Genomic DNA, 22294 nt, shown 5'->3' with positions numbered 1-22294 from the left:
TTTATCATCTCACCTGACCCATCTCAACCACACTGTTTCCTACACTTGCTTTACATCTTAGGCATGAGTGTTCTCCAAGTGCATCACACACTTTCTTGTCCTCATGTTTCTGCACACACTGTTCTCTCTACATAGAATGTCCTTCCTCATTTTCTATCTACAAACAGATTCCAGACCAAATATCACCACTGTGAGGATATATACATTGTTTGTTGGATTAAAAGCATTTTATGGCAATAACAATACTCATCTATATTGTAATTTTTTCTTTTTATTGTATCTATTTTAACTTGTGAAATACTGTAAACATATAAATAAGAGAATATGATGAATACTCTATACCCAGGACTCATCTTAATGTGATAATCTCTATAGTTGACTGTGAACAGATTGTGTTAATATTTTATGCCACCAGAGTGAAACTCATTATATGCTAGGCTTGTGAAATAACTTACTAAAGAACAAAATACATATTAATGTAAATAGCTGTAAGTGTATATGAATACTGAAACAACTCCTACTATCCCAGGTATATCTGACAGTAGTTTTTCAGTATTCATGTTAATTTCCCCTATTTTTTAGATGAAGAAAGAAGGTGCCCATTAGGGTTGTACATTTATTTTTTTGTCCGTGGAAATTTTCTATCCAATCATAACTATCAAACTGTCCATGTATGGTTGCTTCTTTGGGTGTTTGGAGATTTCTGGCATTCATTAATTCTGACCTAGGGCCACCTTCGGGGTTTTATGGAGTTTGGGTAAGTTCTAATCACTCCAAGGAGCGATCAGTGTCAACTTTGAGATAAATGCTCCTTGACCCCTGGCAATGGTGCCCCACCTGTCTTAGGTGCCTGTCACTCTTGTGATCTTCATCCATCCCTCAGCGCACCTATAAAAACTAACCCTCGGGACATTTTATCTCCCACATTAATTTATTCATTGACACGTATGGAACCCACATGCCCACCCAGGTACTGGGGATAAAGCACTAAATGGGAAAGGAAAGCCTCCCTGCCGTCCCAGAGCCGACATTCTAGACAAGGGAGGAAGATTAACAAACAAGCGGAATATAAAATACGGTGTCAGCAAGACTCTGCAATGGAAAATAAAGCCTATTGGGGAGCTCCAAGGAACCTGCCCAAAAGCTTCTGCTTATGGATTTGGGACCTGCCCTGGCAGAGGGAAACCCTTCCGAGACAAGTTAAAACCAGATAGAGGAGTTCTGAAATGTTTCCTGTCTTGAGGATGAAAAAAGCAAACCATTTCCTATATTATAAACATGTTTTCAACTTCTTTATCTCCTGCCCTTTAAATGGATCAAAAATCACATTTTTAAAGAGAAATGAAAGAAGTACTGTAAACGTTTTTAAGAAGAGAGAAAAAATGGAATATGTTTTCATTTCCTAAGTCAAATTGCCATCTTTTGTCATGTCCATCAATGTGCCTTTAGTGGGAACAGCCAGTGTCCCACCCTGGCAGGGACGTGAATACACTTGCACTCCTCATTTGTGTGGCTTTCCATCTGCTCCTTCCTCAATGTTTCCCCACAATCTTAGAAGACCCAGATTCCTTCCTTCTCCACAATCAGCTTTCCATCTTCCATCTTTCTATAGCACCACACACAGTCCACGACGATGGTATCTATCAAATCTGTCATATTTGTCCACATGTCTCTCTTCCTCTGTTAGATTCTAAACCTTTAAAAGCAGAGTCTGTGGCCTGTCACTGACGTATTTTCAGTGCTGGCACAATATTTGGCCTACTCTGGGAAATGCATAGATCCTTGCTGGTTGAATAAATACATAACTTAAATTTCATCATTGTATCCACAGAGGAAGTCCAGGTTAGATTTTTTTAAATATTGAATTCTTATTTCAAATGAGTAGATTCAAATGGGAGGGGGATAATCACCAGTAAAAAATGTGCATACTTACCCCTTTCAACAAGTTCCTGCTGTTCATCTAAATTGCTGTGAAAATAAGAAATGTAAGTTTGCATACTCTTAAGAAACATAGAAATTAGTTGGCAATCAATTTATGTTTAATGAATGTCTTGAAGGAAGAAGGGAGTGGAGAGGGGGAAGACAAAAAGGAAAAGGGCAGAGGATGGGAGGGGATGATGGGGGGGGAGAAAAAGTGGGGAGGAAGAAACCAATCACAGGTGGTCAACCAAACTCGGATAACTGACCACATTATTTTATTTGGAACGTCTTGGTTTTCGTAAAATGTAGTTGTTCCTGGACAGAGGAATGCATATCCTTCCCTAGATACTTCTCTCCTTTGTCATTTCTAGATCTCTCTGACCACTTTTTACTAAAAGAAAAGACACATTCTTTTCATTGGTTATTATTAAAGGGAATCCATCCAGTTATTAGTGAACGTAGAAAATATTAATATTTAATATAAACCAATAAGACCATGTGAAAGTCTTTGATCAAAAGGTCAGTGATGTCCTGGACTTAGTCCTGTCGTCTCTGAATTCACATTTTTCACTTAATTGGTTCCAAACTGGCCTCATAAATGGGTTTTCATCATTATTACTACTATTATTATTTTTTCATCTTAAAATCAACTCTTACCTGGATCTTTTCTTTTGCAGATCATAGATTTTATAGAGAACAACAAGCAGGGCTATTGATGTCACAATAATCAGAAATACCAGAAATATGATCACTGCATTAGAATTATCTAGAAATGAAAAAGAACACATAAAGAGAGCTTATTATGCCAAATATTTTGCTGGATTCTTTGAAAAGATCATCTTACAGTTTAACGTTTTCATTTCTTTTGAAGTTTTCAAAAAGTACAATTTTTAGAATGAGATCAAAGACAATACATTCCTGATTTTGTAAATCTTGCCTATATTGTTCAGAACCAATAAAACATTTCATATTTTAAGAGCGATAGAGCATAGAAGAGCAATTCTCTTCCTTCCTATCAAATAATGTCCTTTTATGAGATAGTATCATTTATATTTAATTCTCTTTCTTTCAGTCACTCCATTTTGAAGGGATCGAAGAGGTAATCTAGTTACAATTCTCAGAGAGAACCTCCTATAGTTTAACTTTATATGCAGAAGTAGGTAGTCTCTTAAGGGGATCAGAAAGGTCTCTGCCCCACAGAGATAAACCTGCTCATTGAGGTATACAATCAGTTATCCAAGGGACAAAATTATTTCATTCTACAGTTGGGATTAGTCTTACTCTGACCTGTATTTTCACTAAGGTTTAATGTGAAATCACACCCTTTCTTGGAGGAAGGGCAGAGAAAAGAGAGTGTATTGGAAATATGCTTTGCCTTGAATAAGTAGGTCATACTATTTGTCTGCAGTGAAAGTGCAGTAAAGTACCACAGAGGCATTAGGGAGCCAGACTTAGCTCCGCCACTTCCTAGTTGGGACCTTGGCCCAAATCCTTATTATCTTTGTGTCTCCATCCCTAATTCCTAAAATGAGGCTAAACAAATTTGATTCACTGTAAACGTTTAGCACCATGCCTGGAGCATAGTCAGTACTAATTATTCACAATTCACACAAAGTATTTTGAGTCTTTAGTGTGTGTCAAACACTGATTTAGGTACTTAAGATGTCTCAGAGAACAAAACAGACAAAGACCCCTGTCCTCATGGGACTGATGTTCTGGGACGTAAGACAGACAGTTAAGAATATACACATTAAGTAAGTGAATGGTAAAGTAGGTTGGAAGATGATAAAGACTGGGAAGGTAAGGAGTTAGCTAAGGAGGTACTGGCGGATGCTGGTTCTAGGCACAGGTGTAGTTAGGTGAGAGCCTGGAGGCAGGAACATGCCCCGTGTCCAAGGAGCAGCAAGAATCCAGAATCCGGAGAGGGTGAAGTGGAGGGAGAGAGAGATGGGCAGCAGGCGATGCCATTTGAGAATATGGCCAGGAGTTGGCAGAGCGCAAGGGTCAGGTTGGAGGGCCTTGTAAATCATTTTAAGGTTACGTTGTTTTGTTATTGTTGCTTTTTGTTTTGCTTTGTTTTGTTTTGCTTCACTGCTTATCTTGTAGGATCTTAGTTCCCCAACCAGGGTTCGAACCCAGGCCCACTGCAGTGATAGAGCAGAGTCTTCACCACTGGACCACCAGGGAATTCCCAGTTACACAGGTTTTGGAGTTAAATGTGTAGCACTTGCAGGATTTTGAGTAGAGGAGTAATTAACTCTAATGTGTGCATTATACAGATCCTTAGGACCCCTTATTGAAAATGCCATAACCCAGGCAAAATATGACAGTGGTTCAGATGAGGTAGATGGCTCTGGAGTTAGGTGAAGTAGTCATCCAGTGCTACAGTGAACGGAGATCAGGAGGGCTGTGGGCAGAACAGCCTTCTGAGGGGAACAGAAGCTCAGTTTTGGATTTGACAGTCTGAAAGAACAATTAGATGCCCAAGTGGAGGCACCAAGTAGGAAACTGGATATGCAGATCTGAGGCTCTCCTACCATAAATCTCACGAGGAAGGGGCTGGGACTGGACATTAATTTGAGAGTCTTCAACACAGATCTGTTACTTAAAGCTATGAGATTGACTAATTCACCAGGAAATTAAAATTGGATAGAAAGGAAAGAAACCCCAAGACTGAGTCCTGAGACACTCCAGTATTCAAAGGTTGGAGGAGAAAGATGGAACCTGCAAAGGGACTCACAAGTGAAATAGGAAGAAATGAGCTTTACTGTTGGGAGTTGCAGGGGGTAAAGAAATAGGGTGGCAACCAAAGAGGAAATAGGGTCAAAAGAAATATTGTGGTTGTTGCTGTTTTTTGTTGGTTTTTAACAACTGCATCTTGATGAGACCCATCCAGCACAGAAGGGAAATCATGATGCAGGAGAGAAAGAAGAAAACTGTTACATCAGGGGTTTGGGTTGACAGGATCAAGGGATTCAAGAGTAATTGCAAGAGAGTGGCTATGGATTATGGATTAATGGTTAATCCATGACGATGGATTATGAATTAATATTGTGCACAGAGGGAGTGGAGGACCCAAGGGGATGAGGGGCTGTCCATCAGGGTTCACTACCATGGCTATGGTTCGCGGAGATAGGGAGAGACTTAGTGCTCTTACTATTTTCAATGAGGAAAGAAATTCAACCCTCTTCAGTCATGTTTCTAAGGCAATACAGAAATTGTATGTTTTAGGCAGGGGCGGGCTGAGAAGACTGGGTGTTTTGAAGGAAATATATGGTGAGCAGAATTCCAAGATACGCCGCCCAAGATTTCCAGGTCCTGGTTACTTCAGAAAATACTAACTAGGTACTGCTGCAAAGCGATTGTGCAGAGAGAATTCAAGCGTCAAGTCAGTTGGGACTGGAAGATACGGAAATTGTTCTGGGTGAGTCCAAACTAATCATGAGCTCTTTAAAAGCAGAAGTCAGAGATCTGAAGCACCAGGATCCCACACACTGCTCTGGCCTGAAGATGGAGGAGGCCAGGTGGAAAGAACGTGAGGGGCCTCTGGGAGCTGAGTGCAAGCCCTGGCCGGCAGCCCCCAAGGAAATTGGGTCATCGGTCCCACAACAGCAAGAAACAGGACTCCGTCAACCTGGAATGACCTCAGAAGCACTTTTTCTGCATATTCTCCAGATAAAAACTCATTCTGGCCAACATCTAGATTTCAGCTTTGAGCTGAAGACCTGGTCACATGGAGCCGGAATTGTGACCTACGGAATTATGAGCTAATGAACAGGTGTGGTGTAAAGCCACTGAGCATGCAGTAATTTGTTGGACAGCAAGAGAAAACTAATACAAAGCATTACCTCCCTGTGATTTTTGCCTGGAGACAGTCCATATAGTTCAGCGTGGCTGAAGCCACAGCCTCCTCCCCTCACTTGCTTCCTTCCTTCCTGCCTGTGGCTGACACTGACTGACTCTTAAGCACACCTCTTTTCTCTTCCTTCCAGCTTTCCTTGCTGTTAAGTGTGTCCAGGTAACTGAGATAAGGGTAGAAGGCATATAAGCCTCTTCTGGGTCTGGTGTTTACCCACCCTCTGGAGAGACACTTCACCTCGTCTCTTCTCCAAACTGCTGGCTGGATGCTGGTTGTCCTCACAAATTCAGAAGCCATGTGTGGGAGAGGTCAGCCCCTGTGTCAGCCTGGAGTTTTGAATGGTGTGTGGAGCAGAACCCCACCCTCTACATGCCCACAAACATCCCCAATTGGTGTGGAGTAAGAAATAAATGTCTGTTGTGTTACTTCACTGGGATTTGGGGGCTTAACTGTTATAGCATCCATCGTTGCCTTAACTGATTGGTACCCCTCTTCATCCCATACTGACTGAGCAAATGCTACGTGTCCTAAAACTGTGACGGTCTCTGGGGATATGACAGAAAATAGGCATAAAAAGGTACCAGTTCTGAGGGAATTTTCCTTACCTTTGGGGAAAAAGAAAGGCTAGACAGGTAAATAAAATAATTATATATTTTCCTTATATTTAAAGGAAAAAAATAGAGTGGTAAGAAGGTAAGGGGAACCTATTTTCTGTATGGTCCGTGGAAGACTTCCTGAGCATGAGACATTTCTCCTACAACCAGAAAGATGGAGTGACTCAGCCAGGCCAACGGCTGCCCAAACAGCGTGTCTCATGCTCCAGATGTCTCTAACTGGAGATTCATAAAAACAGGAACATAGAAAATTAATTTCAGATGGAGATTGTCAGATGTCAGAGCTGAGTCTGCATCCTGGCTCTGGCATTTCTTTGACTCTTAACATGGGGCAAAATAATTAAATTGTCCGAGTTTAAATTTTCTCATCTATAAAATGGGAATGATTTGATCTTCTTTAGAAAGGTGTTGTGAGGATGCCTATATACGTGTCATGTGTGTGTCTATATCTATATTTATGTCTATATGTATGTATATCTATCAAGTGAGAAAGAGAAGGCCAGCAGCATATACAAGAATTTTGCAAAAAACACACCAAATGGTGTTGAGTGAGCATTGCAATCCATGGCAATTAATTAGGGCTGTTGGTTCTATAGAAACATGACATAGCATCAGATGTGCCTCCATAAACGTATTAATAATAGAACAACCAAGGCTTCAGATACGTCCCGTGGCCTAAGACTTGCTCTTCTCTCTTCTCTCTAGGAGCCCCTGTAACACTGACCGAGGCGAAGATCCATGATGGCAGACAGGATGGGAGACGGGGAGCCAGAGGTTGAGAGATTTTGACAAGTTTTGGAAGGTAGGAAGCAAAGGAGAGGAAGCCACAACCAGAGAAGCATGTGGTGACGAGGGACACACACCTTCCCAAGAACACCTGGGCCTCAAGCTCCCAGGCACCATGGACAGTGGAAACCAATCAAAAGACCAAAATGGCACAATTGAGGGTCTATTTATAGAAAACCCAGGCATCTCTTGAAAGACACACCAGGGAGGAGGAGACACAAGCCTACTCTTTGGAAAAATTGAATGGAAGAGGTAGGAGTCTAGAGGTAAAATCAGGCTCCAAGTAGAGAAGGGAGGAGGCCCAGCACGAAAGTGAAGCAGGAGAAGCAAGTGTCTGCATGTGGAATGGTTGGACACTGGCCCTGTGCCCTCCCCTGAGGGAACCATCCCGCACCCTCCACTCTACCGCAAGGACTAGTTGTGGACTCATTTCTGGAGATTATGAATGATGCCGGAGAAAATAAATCAGTAACAACACAGAGAATCTCCTCAGTCAATACGGCCCCTTAAGGACCACAGAACTTCTAATCACCTTCTCCCCTGTGTCACTGTAACTCTGGTCAGACTGCCCATGAGAACGGAACTCTCAAAGAAACCCTCAACACAAAAGGCAGATGCCAAAATAATACATCGACTAATGATTCCAAAATGTGACTAAGATGAGCTCCAAAAAGACTGCAAAAAGAAAGTGGAACAAAGAAAACTTCCCAGAGATACAAGTCTCCAGGTCACGAAAGCCAATAGCATCCAGGAAAATAAGTGAAAAAGACCCATGTCAGACCAAGAATAAAGAGGAAAGCCTAAACGTTCTAGAGAGAAAATAAAATGAGGGAACATATGAAAAGAATGAGAAGCAGGATGGCATTAGAAAGTAATACTGGATGTAGGGGAACAAAACTGAAATACTTTAAATTCTATAGTTTTAAACTTAAAATCTATGCCAGAGCAAAATATTGATTGTGTTAGAATAGAATATAGATATTTTCATGCCTGCAGAAATTAGAATATTTTCTTCTTACACTAGAAGATATAAACCAGTAAAAACAACAACAACAACAACAACAAAACCCATGAGATTCAAATACAGCAATTTTAAAATGGGAAACTGATAAAGGAAAATTTTATGATGGTAGCCTCAGAGAGTTCCACAAGAAAAGGACCCCAGGAATTCAATTGGGAATGTTGTCAAAATGCAGATGATGGAATGTGATACCAGAGAAACTCAGTAATACATTTCTAGCAGCTGTGCTTTTGCAATTCGAAACCCAAGCTCTCCCCTGGAGTAGATGTCAGTATTAAAATGTGAAGACATTATTTATCTCTTATGAAAATGCTGTTGTTAGCAAAGAGTTAATACTTTTTCTGCTTTATGGGCAAAAAGGAGCATAGGATAACCCTCTAGCTCCACTGAAGGAGAAATCTGATGAAGATGGAATAGTAGCTGTGTCACCAGGCAACATTGCTAATGTAAACACAATCCCTGATTTCCAAACGGCATCTGGACAGGAGGGTTATGTATGAATGATGGTATTCTGGTGGGAAGCCCTGGCCTTGATTTCCCTGAATGCACTAACCCCTGGCACATCTTGTTACTGGGTGCATCCCTGTTGGCACATCTGGTAGCTATAACTGTGGCACTATTATAAGAGATACATGGGGCTTCTAAGCCAGGGTCGCTCCCACACATATGGCCTCAGTCTTATAGCTCAGTTGCCTCTAGAGGGTCAAAGAGTTCATAGTCCCCGGACTGCAGTGGGCAATGCTAGCAGGATTTTCTTGGCCAGACCCCCTTCCTGGCTGTGTTTCCCACTCTGTGTTTCTCTGAGGGAAATGGTGCCAGGCCTGGCTTATTAAGATAGGAGTATGAAATGTCCAGTGGAGTCTACGACCCCAAGAATAAATGCTGCCACTATAAATTATTTACATAATCAGAAAAACTCAATGAAGCTGTTGTTATAGTAAGGGCTTATAAAAGAAAAGTATATGGAAATAAAGTCAAAGATACTTGGCTGAATTTGTTTGGCATTTCACATTAGGAGCTTTTATTTTATAAATCTGAGCAGAAAGAACTAAAATTTTGTATGGGACTTAGTAAAGCAGTTTGGAAAATAAGCTGTTTTTATATCTTCCCTCTTTGGAAAGACTTGGGAAAATGAAGCATTAATGATTGTGCACGTGCAGGTAGTTGACAAAGACGGAGAAGTGACAAGGTGACATCAGAAACAGCCTGTGTTTCGTAACACTGCACCGGGAGCTTTGAATTGAATTGAATTGAATTGAATTTAGAAAGCTAACAAGTAGAGAAAACTTAAAGCAGTGTGCTAAGTCTTCTTCCTCCGCAGGCTCAGATCAATAAGCAACATTAAAACTCTAGAAAGAGCAGCAGACAATATCCTTTTTATATATGGAGGAAACTATAGAATTGAAAACAGAAATGGTGAAAAGTGGTCATTTTGGAGAGCAGAACAACCGGTGAGGGAAGGTGACACATGGCTTTCTTCATTTCAGTGATTTTTTTCTAGAGTGACCTTTGTTTTGATTAAAATATTTTAAAATATTAGTGACAAAACATTAAAAAGCCATACTGTTATTAGGGAATGTGTATCCTAGCTCAGTTGGGTAAATCAGCACAGATTTGTATGTAACGCCTGCTTCTGCTAAGCAAATGCTTGAGGGACAGAATAAAAAAGGTGACAATTTCTAACACATACACAAAACAAACATGCTTGTTACTAACATGAAGAAATGCCATAAGCATAATCATAATATTAGTCTGTGCAGGTAAATACTTTATGAATTATTTTATGAACTCTTTTAATAATTTAATATCTTAATTTGAATTTAAGATATTATATTTTAATATGGTGTTCACCTGTACATCTGTTTGCACACACAACTTAAAATATAATGTTTTTTGGAAAATATATAATATAAACATTTAATAATTAAACATGAGTAGGAATGTAAAATAATAAAGCTAAGTGCTACTATATATTTAATATAAATATAATAAATAGCTAAGTGATGACTTACAAGATGTTGATTGTGAAACAATTATTGGATGACCAGCATATTTCCCATTGTGATAAAAAACCTGAATTTCAGTAATAAAAGAGAAAATAGTTTTCTAGTGTAAATTTATGAATCACAATATAACACATACATATTTGTCATACATTGTTGTTTATTTTCATAAAAAATATACTGGTTAACTTTAATTTAAAGTTGAAACTTCAAGATTATGTCAATACTTTATTATCAAAATGTTTTAAAGAACATATTTACCAGTGAAAAAGATATAAAGAAATCTTAGCCCATTTAGCAATAATAATAATACTAATAGTTATAATCAGCAAGAATAAGTGAAAATGAAGGAATAAAATCCAACACATCAAAATGTTCGTCATTTAAAGTTGATTCCCTATTAATAGGCTAACATCTTCATAGTTCTTTCAAAAGGAAATTCTGCTGCATACTCTTTAGAAGTTATACATAAAACGTACAAAAAAGTTTTTAAGGCTAAGTGGAAACAATATAATGTAAGAATCACAGTATTTATATTCAAGTGATATTTAGTTCAGAAGGGTTAAAATGATCAAGATTGATGATACAGGGTAAACTCTACAGTGTAGACATAAGTAGTTCAAAATATTGAACACAATAAAGCAAAACAATTTAGATATACAAGGAAACAGCATGGAGCAGGAAAGCATTAAGAATCTTCAGCAAAAAAACAGCTGAAGCAAAAATAGATCTAAAGAGTATTAATAGAAGAGATTAATAATAAATCTGAAAAATATATATCTAAGCTTTTACCCCATGGAGGGTATATAATATCCTCAGTACTCACAGAGTATTCATAAATATTTATCACACACTGAGCTGTAAAAATTACTGGAGATTCCAAAGGGCAGAAATTGTAAAGGACAATTATCCTTTTAAACTAATAATTAATTGCAATAAAAAATTCAGGAACCAGAAATGTAGAAAAGTCTCTTTAAAAAAAAAAGGTAAATTAAAAATTCTTCCAAATTACAATTATATACTCTTTAGAAATTATCAATAATAAGAACAATCTACTTTAAAAATCCACTCATTAAATCTTATGTCAGTCATTGAGAAATTAGTAATAAGTAATATAGACATGGGATAGAGTCAAAATTTTACCAAAGAACAATCCGTAGCTTTATTTATTTATTTATTTTTAGTTAATAAAAAGGAAAAGGAGAAAGAAATAAATGGTCAAAAATCACTTTCAATGCCCAAACTACCAGAATATCAAAATAAACCTACAATAAAAGAAAGTAATACATTAATGATTATAAAAACAACTGTATTAATTTATTAACCAGAGATTACAATGATGAATAAATTTAAAATGATTGCTCCCTCATGAAGGTATAAATGTAGCAGTGGATTCTGAAATAAACTTAAAAACAAGTTATGGGAACTTCAGTGAAGAAAACAAGAGGCAGCCTTTTGAAGAGTGAGGAAGAGAAAGGATAACTGAATAATTGTCTCCTAATTTGAATTTTGAGATTGCATTTTAATACGATGTTTACCTATATTTTTCCAGAATAGATTATCATCATTGACAAATGGGAGAAGAAAATTCTAGCAAGAGAGGAATGTTCAGTAAAGTGCCTAAAAGAGAGTAAAACCTGAGTGTTTGGAGAAAAGAAAAGGAAACCAGTGTGCCTGGAGCTTCCTGGGTACTGAGGGAGGTGAAGTGAAATGTACGATAAGGTAATAACAAAGTATTTCTTTTATTCCGACTCTTCTTTGGGAAAATATAAGTGGCACACCCACTCAAAAAGGGTAACTAGAAAAGAACAGTAATATCGAAAGATAACGTAAATGATTCTCAAAGAATCCCTCTGTGTTAAAGGGACTAAAACACATTTTTCGGTGAACAAATAATTCCTGTATTGTTTAAAGTTATAAAACACAGAACAGGCAAATGTCTCCAACCTGTTTTATCAGGTTAGCATAACCTTCATACAAAAATGTGGAAAGAATGATGTGTGTCCCCACCTATGCCAGCGTCGCCTTTACCCACTTATTAAATGACCTCATTTATGAATGCCTATTCATAAAAGCTTAATAAAATATTAAGCTGTTGGGCTCAATAATACTTTAAAGGAATAATACACAATGACAGAGCAGGGTTTTTTTCTTGGAATGTGACACTGGTTCAACATTAGAAAACCTATCACTATAATTCAGCATATACACTAATCACACCATAGCATCACAACCATGGCAGACCCAACATAGTACCATAAAACACATTTGATAAAGCCAAACCTACGTTTCTGGTTAAAAACAAAACAAGAAAGCTTATGTATACCTAAACACTTCTTTAAGTGATAAGAATGTGAAGCAGATTGTCAACATGACATTAAGCAGTCAACTGTGGAAATTCCCATTAAACCAAAAATAAAAGTGAGAGATTTGACTGAATAAAAATAAAAGGGGAAATTGTGTATGAGTTAAAGTGCTATAAAGAAAATTAAAAGGCAAACTATACACTGAAAACAAATTTGCAAGTCATAGGACGAAGAGTTTAATACTATTAATAGCCAAGAAGCATTCCCAAAGAAAACTAGACAAAGGAGCAGGAAGGATGTTACTACAAGACAAATAACAAAACGATATTTCTCCTCAACAGTAAGTAAAGAAAATCTATAAAAACAAAAAGAGATGCCAGTACAGTATTCCACCCACTAAATATCAAAGGAAAAGGGGATACGCAGTGTTGGTGAGATTCTCCAGAGCAGTTATTTCACACACTGCCATGGGAACGGCAATTTGGTAACTTCCACAGGGAAAAGAAAAAGTATCATAAAAAATCTCAAAATACATGTCAATTCCTTTTGACCCAATACATTCATTTCCGGGAATTTATTCAGACAGAAATGATAAAAGACATATTCAAAGATGTTGTTATTTCCCAGTAAGAGTGTTTGCTGACTGTTGTCAAAACAGGCATAGTTAGTAGAAGGTGATAAAGCCGTAAGATAGAATCTTACGCAAACATGAAAAACTAGTAGCGGAATATTTAACATGGAAAAACGTTCGCGATACAGTGACTTATGAAACATGCGGTTTATCAAACGGTGTGCTCATATTAAGGAATTTGTGAGATCATGGAAAATCTACATCTGTCTCTCCCTCTAGTTCCTGGCACAGAGCTCCCAAAACCCTTGTGTCTCCTAACTGATAAGAGCGCTAGGAACATTTTTGTCTTTGGTCTTTGACCCTGATTCCTGACACAGAGCTGCAGAAAACCTTGTAACTTCCAGGGCGACAGTCTTTTACTCTATTGAGCTGATTCTGGGTGGGTTCCTGGATGGCTCCCACATGAGGGCTGGTCACTGGAAAGACCAAGCCATGATTAGTCTCGGAAGTTTCAGTCCCTCCCCTCCCCCAGTCTCTTGAGAAGGGAGAAGGGCTGAAAATGGAGTTAATGATTTATCATGCCTATGTGATGAAGCCTCCATAAAATCCCAGAAGTACTGGGGTCAGAGAACTTCCAGGCAGGGGAACACACTCACACCTAGAGGGTGATACACTCCCAACTCCACGGGGACAGAGGCTCCTGCACTTGGGACCCTCCCAGACCCCACCCTACGTATCTCTTCATCTGGCTGTTCACCTGTATCCTTTCTCAAAACCTTTAATAAACTGGTAAATGATGTAAGTGTTTGCCTGAGTCCTGTGAGCTGCTTTAGTGAATTAATCAAACCAAAGGACATGGGTCATGGGAACCCCTGATTTGCAGACAAATCGAGCTACAAAGTGGTGGGGACTTCCTACTTGTCATTATCTTCTGACATAGGGTGGGACCAATCTCGTGGGACTGAGCCCCTCACCTGTGGAATCTGATGCTACCTCTGGGTACATGGTGTCGAAATTGAATGGACACCCAGCTGGTGTCACAGATACTTGCTTGATGCGGGGAAAAACGTTCACACATTTGGTGACCAGAAGTGTCAGAAGTGAAGTGTTTCAGGTGTCCGATTTTCTTTGGAAATGCTTCCCTGTGTTTCTTATAGTGAAGAACACACAGGAGATAGAATGAACTGAGGTTTTTCCCTACAGCAGGAGGAAAAGACTGAGTTTTCCCATTTTAGAAGTATACACACAGAATATGATCAGTAGACAGCGAGCTTATGGGTGAGCTTTTTAACTCTCTGTGTACACTGCTATTTCCTTACATTTATTTCTGCTATTTTTTAATCTCAATGTACCTGTAAAAAAGTTTGTAATTTAAAAAGTCACATTAGTGGGCTTCCCTGGTGGCGCAGTGAGAAAGAGTCCACCTTCCGGGGACACAGGTTTGAGCCCTGGTCCGGGAAGATCCCACATGCCACGGAGCAGCTAGGTCCGTGCGCCACAACAACTGAGCCCGTGTGCCACAACTACTGAAGCCCACGTGCCCAGAACCCGTGCTCCACAACAAGAGAAGCCACTGCAATGAGAAGCCCGTGCACCACAGCGAAGAGTAGCCGCTGCTTGCCGCAACTAGAGAAAGCCCGTGCACAGCAACGAAGACCCAATGCATCCAAAAATAAAATAAATAAAAAATAAAAATAAAGTATTAAAATTTTTTAAAAGTCACAGTAGTAAAGATAAATAGCCTAGATGAATAAAAGTTGTGGCAAAGTAATAATCTACTGTGCATGAAATGTTGTGCTTCTTGACACGGGAGCAATAATTTAGCTATAAGTAAATCACGTTAAAGGTCAAAAATAATCCAACAAAATATGTGTTGTAAACAACTGTATTATGTACTAGAGATGAAAAGTTTGGAGTCAAACTTTTACACTTTTAAAGTGTGATTCCGTTAGACCTCAGAGCTTCGTGAGCACTGGTGTTAGTATTATTTAAATACTGCAGAATAATCACTATAATGTATATCAGTAATGTATGATTATGGAAATTGTAATCTTACCTGAAACGTATATTCTGTTGAATATTGAAGACCTTCTACCAAGAATGTGCACTTTTGTTGTTGTAATTCTTTTACAGTCGAGTGATTTCCAATACTAACTATCAAATGGTACGTCCCTGTCTTGGGGCCATTAAAGTCGTCAGGAGGTTTACAGTTCACATTCATACTATTATCTGTCTTCCTTGAAACACGTAAGTCCTTGACCTTGCTTGGATCTATCAAAATGAAGAAATATTTTATTTTTAATCATTTGGTAAACGCGTATTTAAATTACTGGACAATATATGTGTACAGTATAAACTGTTTTAAGTGCTTATTTGGGTGTTACAGATGGGGAAGTTAGGATAGAACATACATAAAAAGCTATAACAAAACATCTGAAAATAAATTACACATTCATTTGATGAATATTAGCATGTAAGTTGTACTTGAAACTATGAGATTTTTTGCAATTCCCCCAAAGAGAGTGTGTAGAAATAGAAAATAGAGAAGAAAGGAGTGGAGGGGAAGGGAGGGGAAACCCCGAAGGCCTACGAACAGTCCAGGTCCTCCTTTTGGAAATGCTTACATGACCCTGGTGATACCTGGCTGGATTCTTCAGCAGCAATGAATCATCTTTGTTTCTGTGATAGCACAGACTTTCAGGAAAATAACAAAAGCATAACGCTTGAGGACCTGGACTTTTGAAACCAAAACTTAAATGACATTAAGAGCATTTTACATCCGGCCCTGAAGAGGACAATTTTTCTGTGTGAGCCTGGTGCCAGGTGGGGTTTCTGGAGCCATAGCTGTTGCCTTACACAGGGGTATTTCTTCTGCCTTGACCTCATGGAGTTCACATTCACCCCAGAGACAGATCTAGCTTTGGACCTGGAATCTATGGAGCCATCCCACGGGGGGGCAAGAGCCAAATGAATGTAAAATGTGACATAAAATAAAATAGTATGTAGTTCATTGTAATGGAGAAGAAAATGCTGACAAAATATTGTTTCATGAGGTCATGCAAGCAGTGGATGCTTGTGAGTGAGGCGTTCTTGGGTGTCTGATGGCAGTCGATATTTCTAGAGAGTAAAGAAAACAATGGATAACGCATTTTTATCTAAGTTGGTTAGATACTTAATTGCCTGAAATCTTATAAATGGTACCTGTTCATATGCCCTCAGGCTTCATTCTTACAATTCTATGATTATACCTGAAGTATACAGAGAAAACCCAGGATGAGAGTTTATAAATTGTTGTGTTTTAAATTATTATAAACCCTAGATGTTAACAAATGTGCCAGGTCAGTGTGTTTCTCGAATGAAGCATTAAGGTGGACATGTTGTTTTAACGGTTTAGACTTTGCTGTTCATAGAAAAAAGCGTTAAAGCTTATAACTTACATGTTGCTTTTGTTTCAGCTACACATTTCACATCAGTTCCATTACGTTTCACTCTTCCATTGACAGAGGCATGTAATGTTATCTCATACCTTGTAAAAGGTTTCAAATATTCCAAATTAATTGTATTTGTGGTTTTATTCAGAGTGTGGCATCTTTCTTCTCAGGGGAAAAAATGGAAACTTTTAGTAAGTCATCAAAATTTAAGATTAGCACATATTTAATTTAGTGTCTACAGTAAATCATTCCAAGCCGACTCCAAACTGAGTGATTGAGAAATGAAAAATCCTTGGTGCTCAGAAATACATACAATTATCAGCAAATGCATTGAACAACTGTGATTACTATAAACTCAAATATTCAAAAATGATGGTTTCATATAATTAATTTGGTACATAACATATTTAATAAGTTCAAGCATATTGTTTACCTATGATCTCTTTTCTTTCTGAGAAAACACAGCTCATGGTGGATATTATGAAAGTCTTTTTTCCAATACTTTGGCAACCCCTTTTCTGATACTTAACCTCCAAACTTTGAACTTTGGTATGAGCCACTGTTATAGACTTCAGATACAAAATCCATTTGATCACCAGTAACTAAGTATCCTCTGCCCTATTCATCTGAGCACTACAGTAATTCATGGGAGCTGAAACAGTGAAGGACAGCTTCACACTGGCAGTAGAACCTGAGCTGATCATTGAAAGATGAGTGAGGCTGGGTAGGTGTAAGGGAGGAAATAAAATTTTACAAAGGAAAGAAGGAGCATTTTTAGTTTAGGCACGAGCCCGACTAGGATAGCAGACTCTGGCTGGGTGGGAACGTGGGAGGTGGGACCTTGCTTACACAGATGAGTTAGCACTTGTTAAGTTGAAAAATCACTAACCACTAACTATTTTTGAGTACCCAAATGCCACCAAGAAAGACAGGTTAAAAGAAGGTTAGAGAGGAAGCATGTTACAGTGATAATAATAATAATACCAGTAGTTATAAAAACAATGAACAGACGATGCTGTGTTCCAAGCATGCCTTGAAGTGGTCTATGTGAATTAATTCACCATCACCACAACCCTATAGGTTGGCACTGTTGATGTCATCTGATTTTACAGATGAGAAAACTAAGCCACAGAGATATTAGCAATCTGTCCATGATCTCACAGGAAAGGAACAACAGAGTCAGGATGAAACCCGGACACTGAGGTCCCAGAGGCCATGCTTTACCCTTCACTGCCGTGCATATTGTCTGGGGTAGAAGAGGGGGACAAGGGTCTGCAATGGGGCCAAGCTTTTTCCTCCTCTTGGACACTTTAATTCTCTGGTCTAGGTGGACATGCCAATGGACTTGCAGAAACAGTGTAAGGGAAGATTTAGCATGTGCTAATTTCTTGTCTCAGTTACTTATCCATGACATGGAGATTACAGTAATATCTCTACCTCACCATGGGATGCTAAACAGTAAGTGAGATAAAGTGTCTGTTCCAGCCTGGTTAAATGTCTATTTTCTCAGAAATCCCTAAATCTGAGTTAGTTGATTTAATACCCGCCAGCTCAGCTACCCTGTCCCCAGTGAGAACTGTCTTTGAGGACAGGAAAGGTGTGAGTTCTAGAGAGGGGCAGGTGGCACCCCCTTATATGCTGTCTGGCTGTCGGGACAAGTATCAGCTTCTAACTCAGCTACAATCCAAATGTCAGGATGTCGTTCTCAAGGTCCATCTGGCTTCCATTCAGTGACCTAATTTTGTATGATTGTAGATGTAATCTCACAACCATTCTGCATCAAAATGAGTTCATTTATGTTGTTCTGTGATGCTTTCATCTTAGCCAGCTTAATAAAATCAAATTGTTGATTTAATTTTGAACAACACATTTTTTTCCAAAAGACATTGCTCTTTGGGGAATCAAAGTGTTCAGTGCTTAGAAAGATGGTTTGGAATGTTCATTTCCAGTTGCCAAGGGTTTCAAGCTTTGGTTGAAAGGTCAACATATTTTACACGAGCCTCTCTGCCTCCATGTGGGATACCTTTCCTCAGGACCCTGAGGTCAGAAGCACTAGTCGAATGGCACAGGTAAAGACTTTATTAGATTTAGTGATGAAATTTAGTTTTCCTTAGGGTGACAGGGACACATCTAGTTTCAAGTCATGCCTGTTGCACTGGAAATGGCTAGATAGATACTGGCTTCATCACTTGTCACCTCTTTGCTTTTTAGCAAATACCTCAGGAAATCCATTAACAACTTCCCAGTTTAAACTGCTCTAAAGTATCTTCTTGAACACCATGCAAAGTAGTATAAACTCGTTGATCCCCAAAGGGTTTTGCACTGCTACCTCCCAAAATAAGAGGTAATTTTTCTCTTACGTTGTTTAAGCAAAAAGGCAATAAACAAAATCATTTCCAATAACAGCGCTGCGATGTGGAAGGGTGCACACTGGTTTCAATAACTTTTGAGAAATAGTCCTTTGAATGCAACAATGACTCAGGGTCTCTTCCCTATTACTGAGGAAACTTCATTGTCACTTGGCACTTTAAGTTAATACATAATACTACAGATGCACAAGGTGTCTGATGCTCAAACATGAACTTACAGTAGTGAAAAAAAGCACAGTCCAAGCTGTTGAATTTGAGCATTGATTTTAAGTTCTGTGATCCTCAGGGAATCGTATGAACTCTGAACATATCCATTTATCTCTCCTCTCAGAGTCATTGTTGAAACATTTAACAAAATCTTAAAAAGCTATAAAAACACCCCACAAGCAGATAAAACTAAATAAATGTCAGTTACATTTTTCTACCTCTTTTAGTCTACAGCTTTCAGAGTCGCTGCGATGATTAAATGAGGAAATAACAAAAGGAATTTAATACCTAATTAAAAGTAATATAAATTGCCATAGGAGTTCACTGACTTTCTTCCCGTGGATTTTTAATAGTGGTTTTATTTGAAATAATGAGAGTAGTTAAAAGAATTGTTCTAACAATGCTATACTCCGATCATCTCTCTTTGACTTAGATAATACAGAAGAGGATCTCATGTCCCGTGCTCCTGATGAACCAGAAGACAAGACAGAGCACGCTCCTCTTCCCAGCAGTGGAGTATGATAGCAACAAGAGACAGAGAACTGGGGATGAGCTGTTTCCAAAGGGCCCTTTGAGCAGAATCAGTGCATGAGCCACAGTGGAGACTGGGTTCAGTTAGTTACCCACCAACTTTTGGAGAGGACACACAGCCAGATGTTGCCTACCTGCCCCTTCCCTCCCCACCCATTCTGTTCAAGTGTTATATTTGGAGAGTCATAAATTTGGGTAGCACTGAATAAGAAGGAGCTGTACTCATTGCAAAAATCAAACAAAAACTCATCTGACTGCAATAACTAACACATTACGTCCTTCTAAGCCTAATTATTCAAATACAGGTTTTTTAAATAGTATAGAATACAAAGAAGCAATAAATATTGCTCCATAAATTTCCACCATATATTCTGGCATACAAAATACTCCATAGTAGAGAGAGAATATAGAAAGTAAGGAATACAGAAAGAGAGAGTGAGAAGAAATTTCAGAAAAAAGAGAAAACAAAACAATGTGCTCACACAGAAACCAAGCAAAGAAAGTTTGTAGGAGAGGTGTCCAGCGAGGCAGACTGTACTCCTGTAATATGTCAGATTACAGATTGTCTTCCTGTAATTTCCATTTTTCATCTTCCTGTAAGTTCCATTTTTCCTTTCTCATAGACATAACTTTTCGAATTACCATAACCTCAAATACATTGCCTGTATTTCTTCTCCATAGAATTTGAGTCCTCTTATGCTAATTTGAAAACTACATGTGTATTGAACTTTGTTGTAGTAGTTTGATTATTAAGATTCAAACAACAAGCAAAAACAATATGCTATCAAAATATAAAATAACACACTGGAGATAAGTGGCTTTCTACTTTTCAAAATTTGAAAATTTATGTCTGGTTCCTATGCACCAAAGAAAGAGATGAAATTCTGTGAGATGTCCAACTCAATACTACTTTAAGCTGCAGGTAAAGGATTGACAAGTGGGCTATTCCGTGTGCTGAATCTGTTCTGAGGTGGTCCACAGTCCCCACTGTTTTCTACAAGTATTTTAGATACTTCACATCGTCCAGGAGATGTCTGGTCTCTTAAATAGTGTCTCATTTGGAGGGACTAGGCCAATGGTTGAACTAGTCATAGCACATTTTTTGGGCTGTCTTTATTTCTGCACAAGTTCTGCAGAAGTTAGTTAATGCTAACTAGAACTACGTTCCAAGATTCCACCTGCCATCAAACTCTGTAGCTAAGTGGGCATATGTTCATTTTTGTTCACCCAATTTTTTGTGTGTATCAGCTGGGGCACATTTTGGAAGTTGTTGTTTGTAGTCCAGAATGATGAGTTTTTGGAAGACAGATATGAGTATTATCTTCCAGAGATTTTCTTTCTCTAAGCTTTGGAGTGTAACAATTAGAACTAAGAAGATCAAGAACGAGAAATGAGTATTGGGGGATACTCTGAGATTTAGTCATTTCAGAGGCTAGGGAGCCTGTAGTGAGTGGAGGTAGTTCTAAAACCAAGGCGTACAGGATGCTCATCACGGTTGTAATGTAGAGAGCTCCGTGGCTCACTAGCTCCATCCATATGTGGAGTGCGCTTTCCAATTTTTGATTTATCTTTCCTGATATGGAATTAAATTCTATAAAAGTTACCTGAAGGATTCCGATAACAAAGAGTGAACGTATGAAAAAAATTTTCCGGTGGTTCCCAGGTAACCCATCCTTTATGTGCACTGAAGTTAGAACAATTCATATTCTGAGGGATTCTTGGAACTGTTGAAAGAATAAGAATATAAAATGTAAGAAACAAGACATGGAGAAAACGTTCTTCATATTATCAGCATGCATTATTAATAGCCATATTTTGATTAATTATGAATTGATGATGAAAGTAAAAGAAAGATATCTGGTCTTGTTAAATTTGATATGGTCATGTAACAGAGTGTCACTCCAGGGTGACATTGTGGAGCCTAAATGTTCCACTGACTTGACGAGATCTGAAAGCCCCTCTTCCTCTCATTTATATTATTGTCCAGCTATCTTGGGATGTCTAGATTTCCCTATGCTGGAAATCTGTCACTGGTAGGGCTGATAAAATTAACAGTCAGTACTGGAGTAACACTTGTCATCACTTCCAGTAACTAGTCATCAGAACTTGAGGTGAAGAATGTAATAAATGCTTAAATCAAAACTACAAGGTATAATTTATATGAAAACCTGCCCATTTGGGGTATAGTTGGATGGGTTTTGACAAATATATGCATCGATATAACCACCATCGCAATCAGATATAAAACATTTCTATCCAACCTTGGAAGTTCTTCTGTGCCCACTCCCAGTCCACCCAGTTCCCTTGCCCACCCCCAAACACCCTCTGTACTGCCTTCTATTACTATAGATTAAATTAATCTTTTCTTTCATTTCATATAGATAAAATCAAACGGTGGGTACATTTTTACGTCCAGCATATTGCACTTAACAGAATGTTCTGGAGATTCATTCATATTCATTCATTCACACTGTATGTGTCAGTAGTTAGTCCTTTTTATTTGTGAGTAGTATTCCATTCTAAGGATAGACGACATTTCATCTATTCATTCAACTGTTGATGGACATCTGGGTTGTTTCCAGGCTTTTGGCTATTATGAGTGAATCTACTATGGATATTTGTGCAGAAGCCTTTCTGTGGAAAGGACATGTCCTTTCTTCTTTGGTAAATACCTGG

The 22294-nt window shown here is 38.5% G+C and overlaps 1 protein-coding gene and 1 non-coding gene across 3 annotated transcripts in view; both read right to left on the bottom strand.

Moving 5' to 3' along the window:
• The window catches only part of PTPRC (protein tyrosine phosphatase receptor type C), a 123098-nt gene that overhangs the window by 23986 nt on the left and 76818 nt on the right, over window positions 1-22294 (bottom strand). For both annotated transcript variants that reach the window (XM_067729837.1, XM_067729838.1), the window contains 6 exons: window positions 21223-21342; window positions 16518-16676; window positions 15137-15351; window positions 10213-10273; window positions 2578-2686; window positions 1934-1968 (listed from right to left, as the gene is read on the bottom strand). In XM_067729837.1, coding sequence (XP_067585938.1) covers window positions 1934-1968; window positions 2578-2686; window positions 10213-10273; window positions 15137-15351; window positions 16518-16676; window positions 21223-21342 — 699 coding nt within the window. The remainder of the gene's footprint in view (window positions 1-1933; window positions 1969-2577; window positions 2687-10212; window positions 10274-15136; window positions 15352-16517; window positions 16677-21222; window positions 21343-22294) is intronic.
• On the bottom strand, window positions 4035-4107 carry TRNAD-AUC (transfer RNA aspartic acid (anticodon AUC)). Its single transcript has one exon. It is a non-coding gene; the product is annotated as a tRNA-Asp (tRNA).

The sequence above is a fragment of the Pseudorca crassidens genome, chromosome 2 (genome assembly GCF_039906515.1).
Source record: "Pseudorca crassidens isolate mPseCra1 chromosome 2, mPseCra1.hap1, whole genome shotgun sequence".
In the NCBI taxonomy this organism is placed as follows: Eukaryota; Metazoa; Chordata; class Mammalia; order Artiodactyla; family Delphinidae; genus Pseudorca; species Pseudorca crassidens.
The sequence above is the reverse complement of the archived record's forward strand: the minus strand, read 5'-3'. Positions and strand labels throughout refer to the sequence as shown.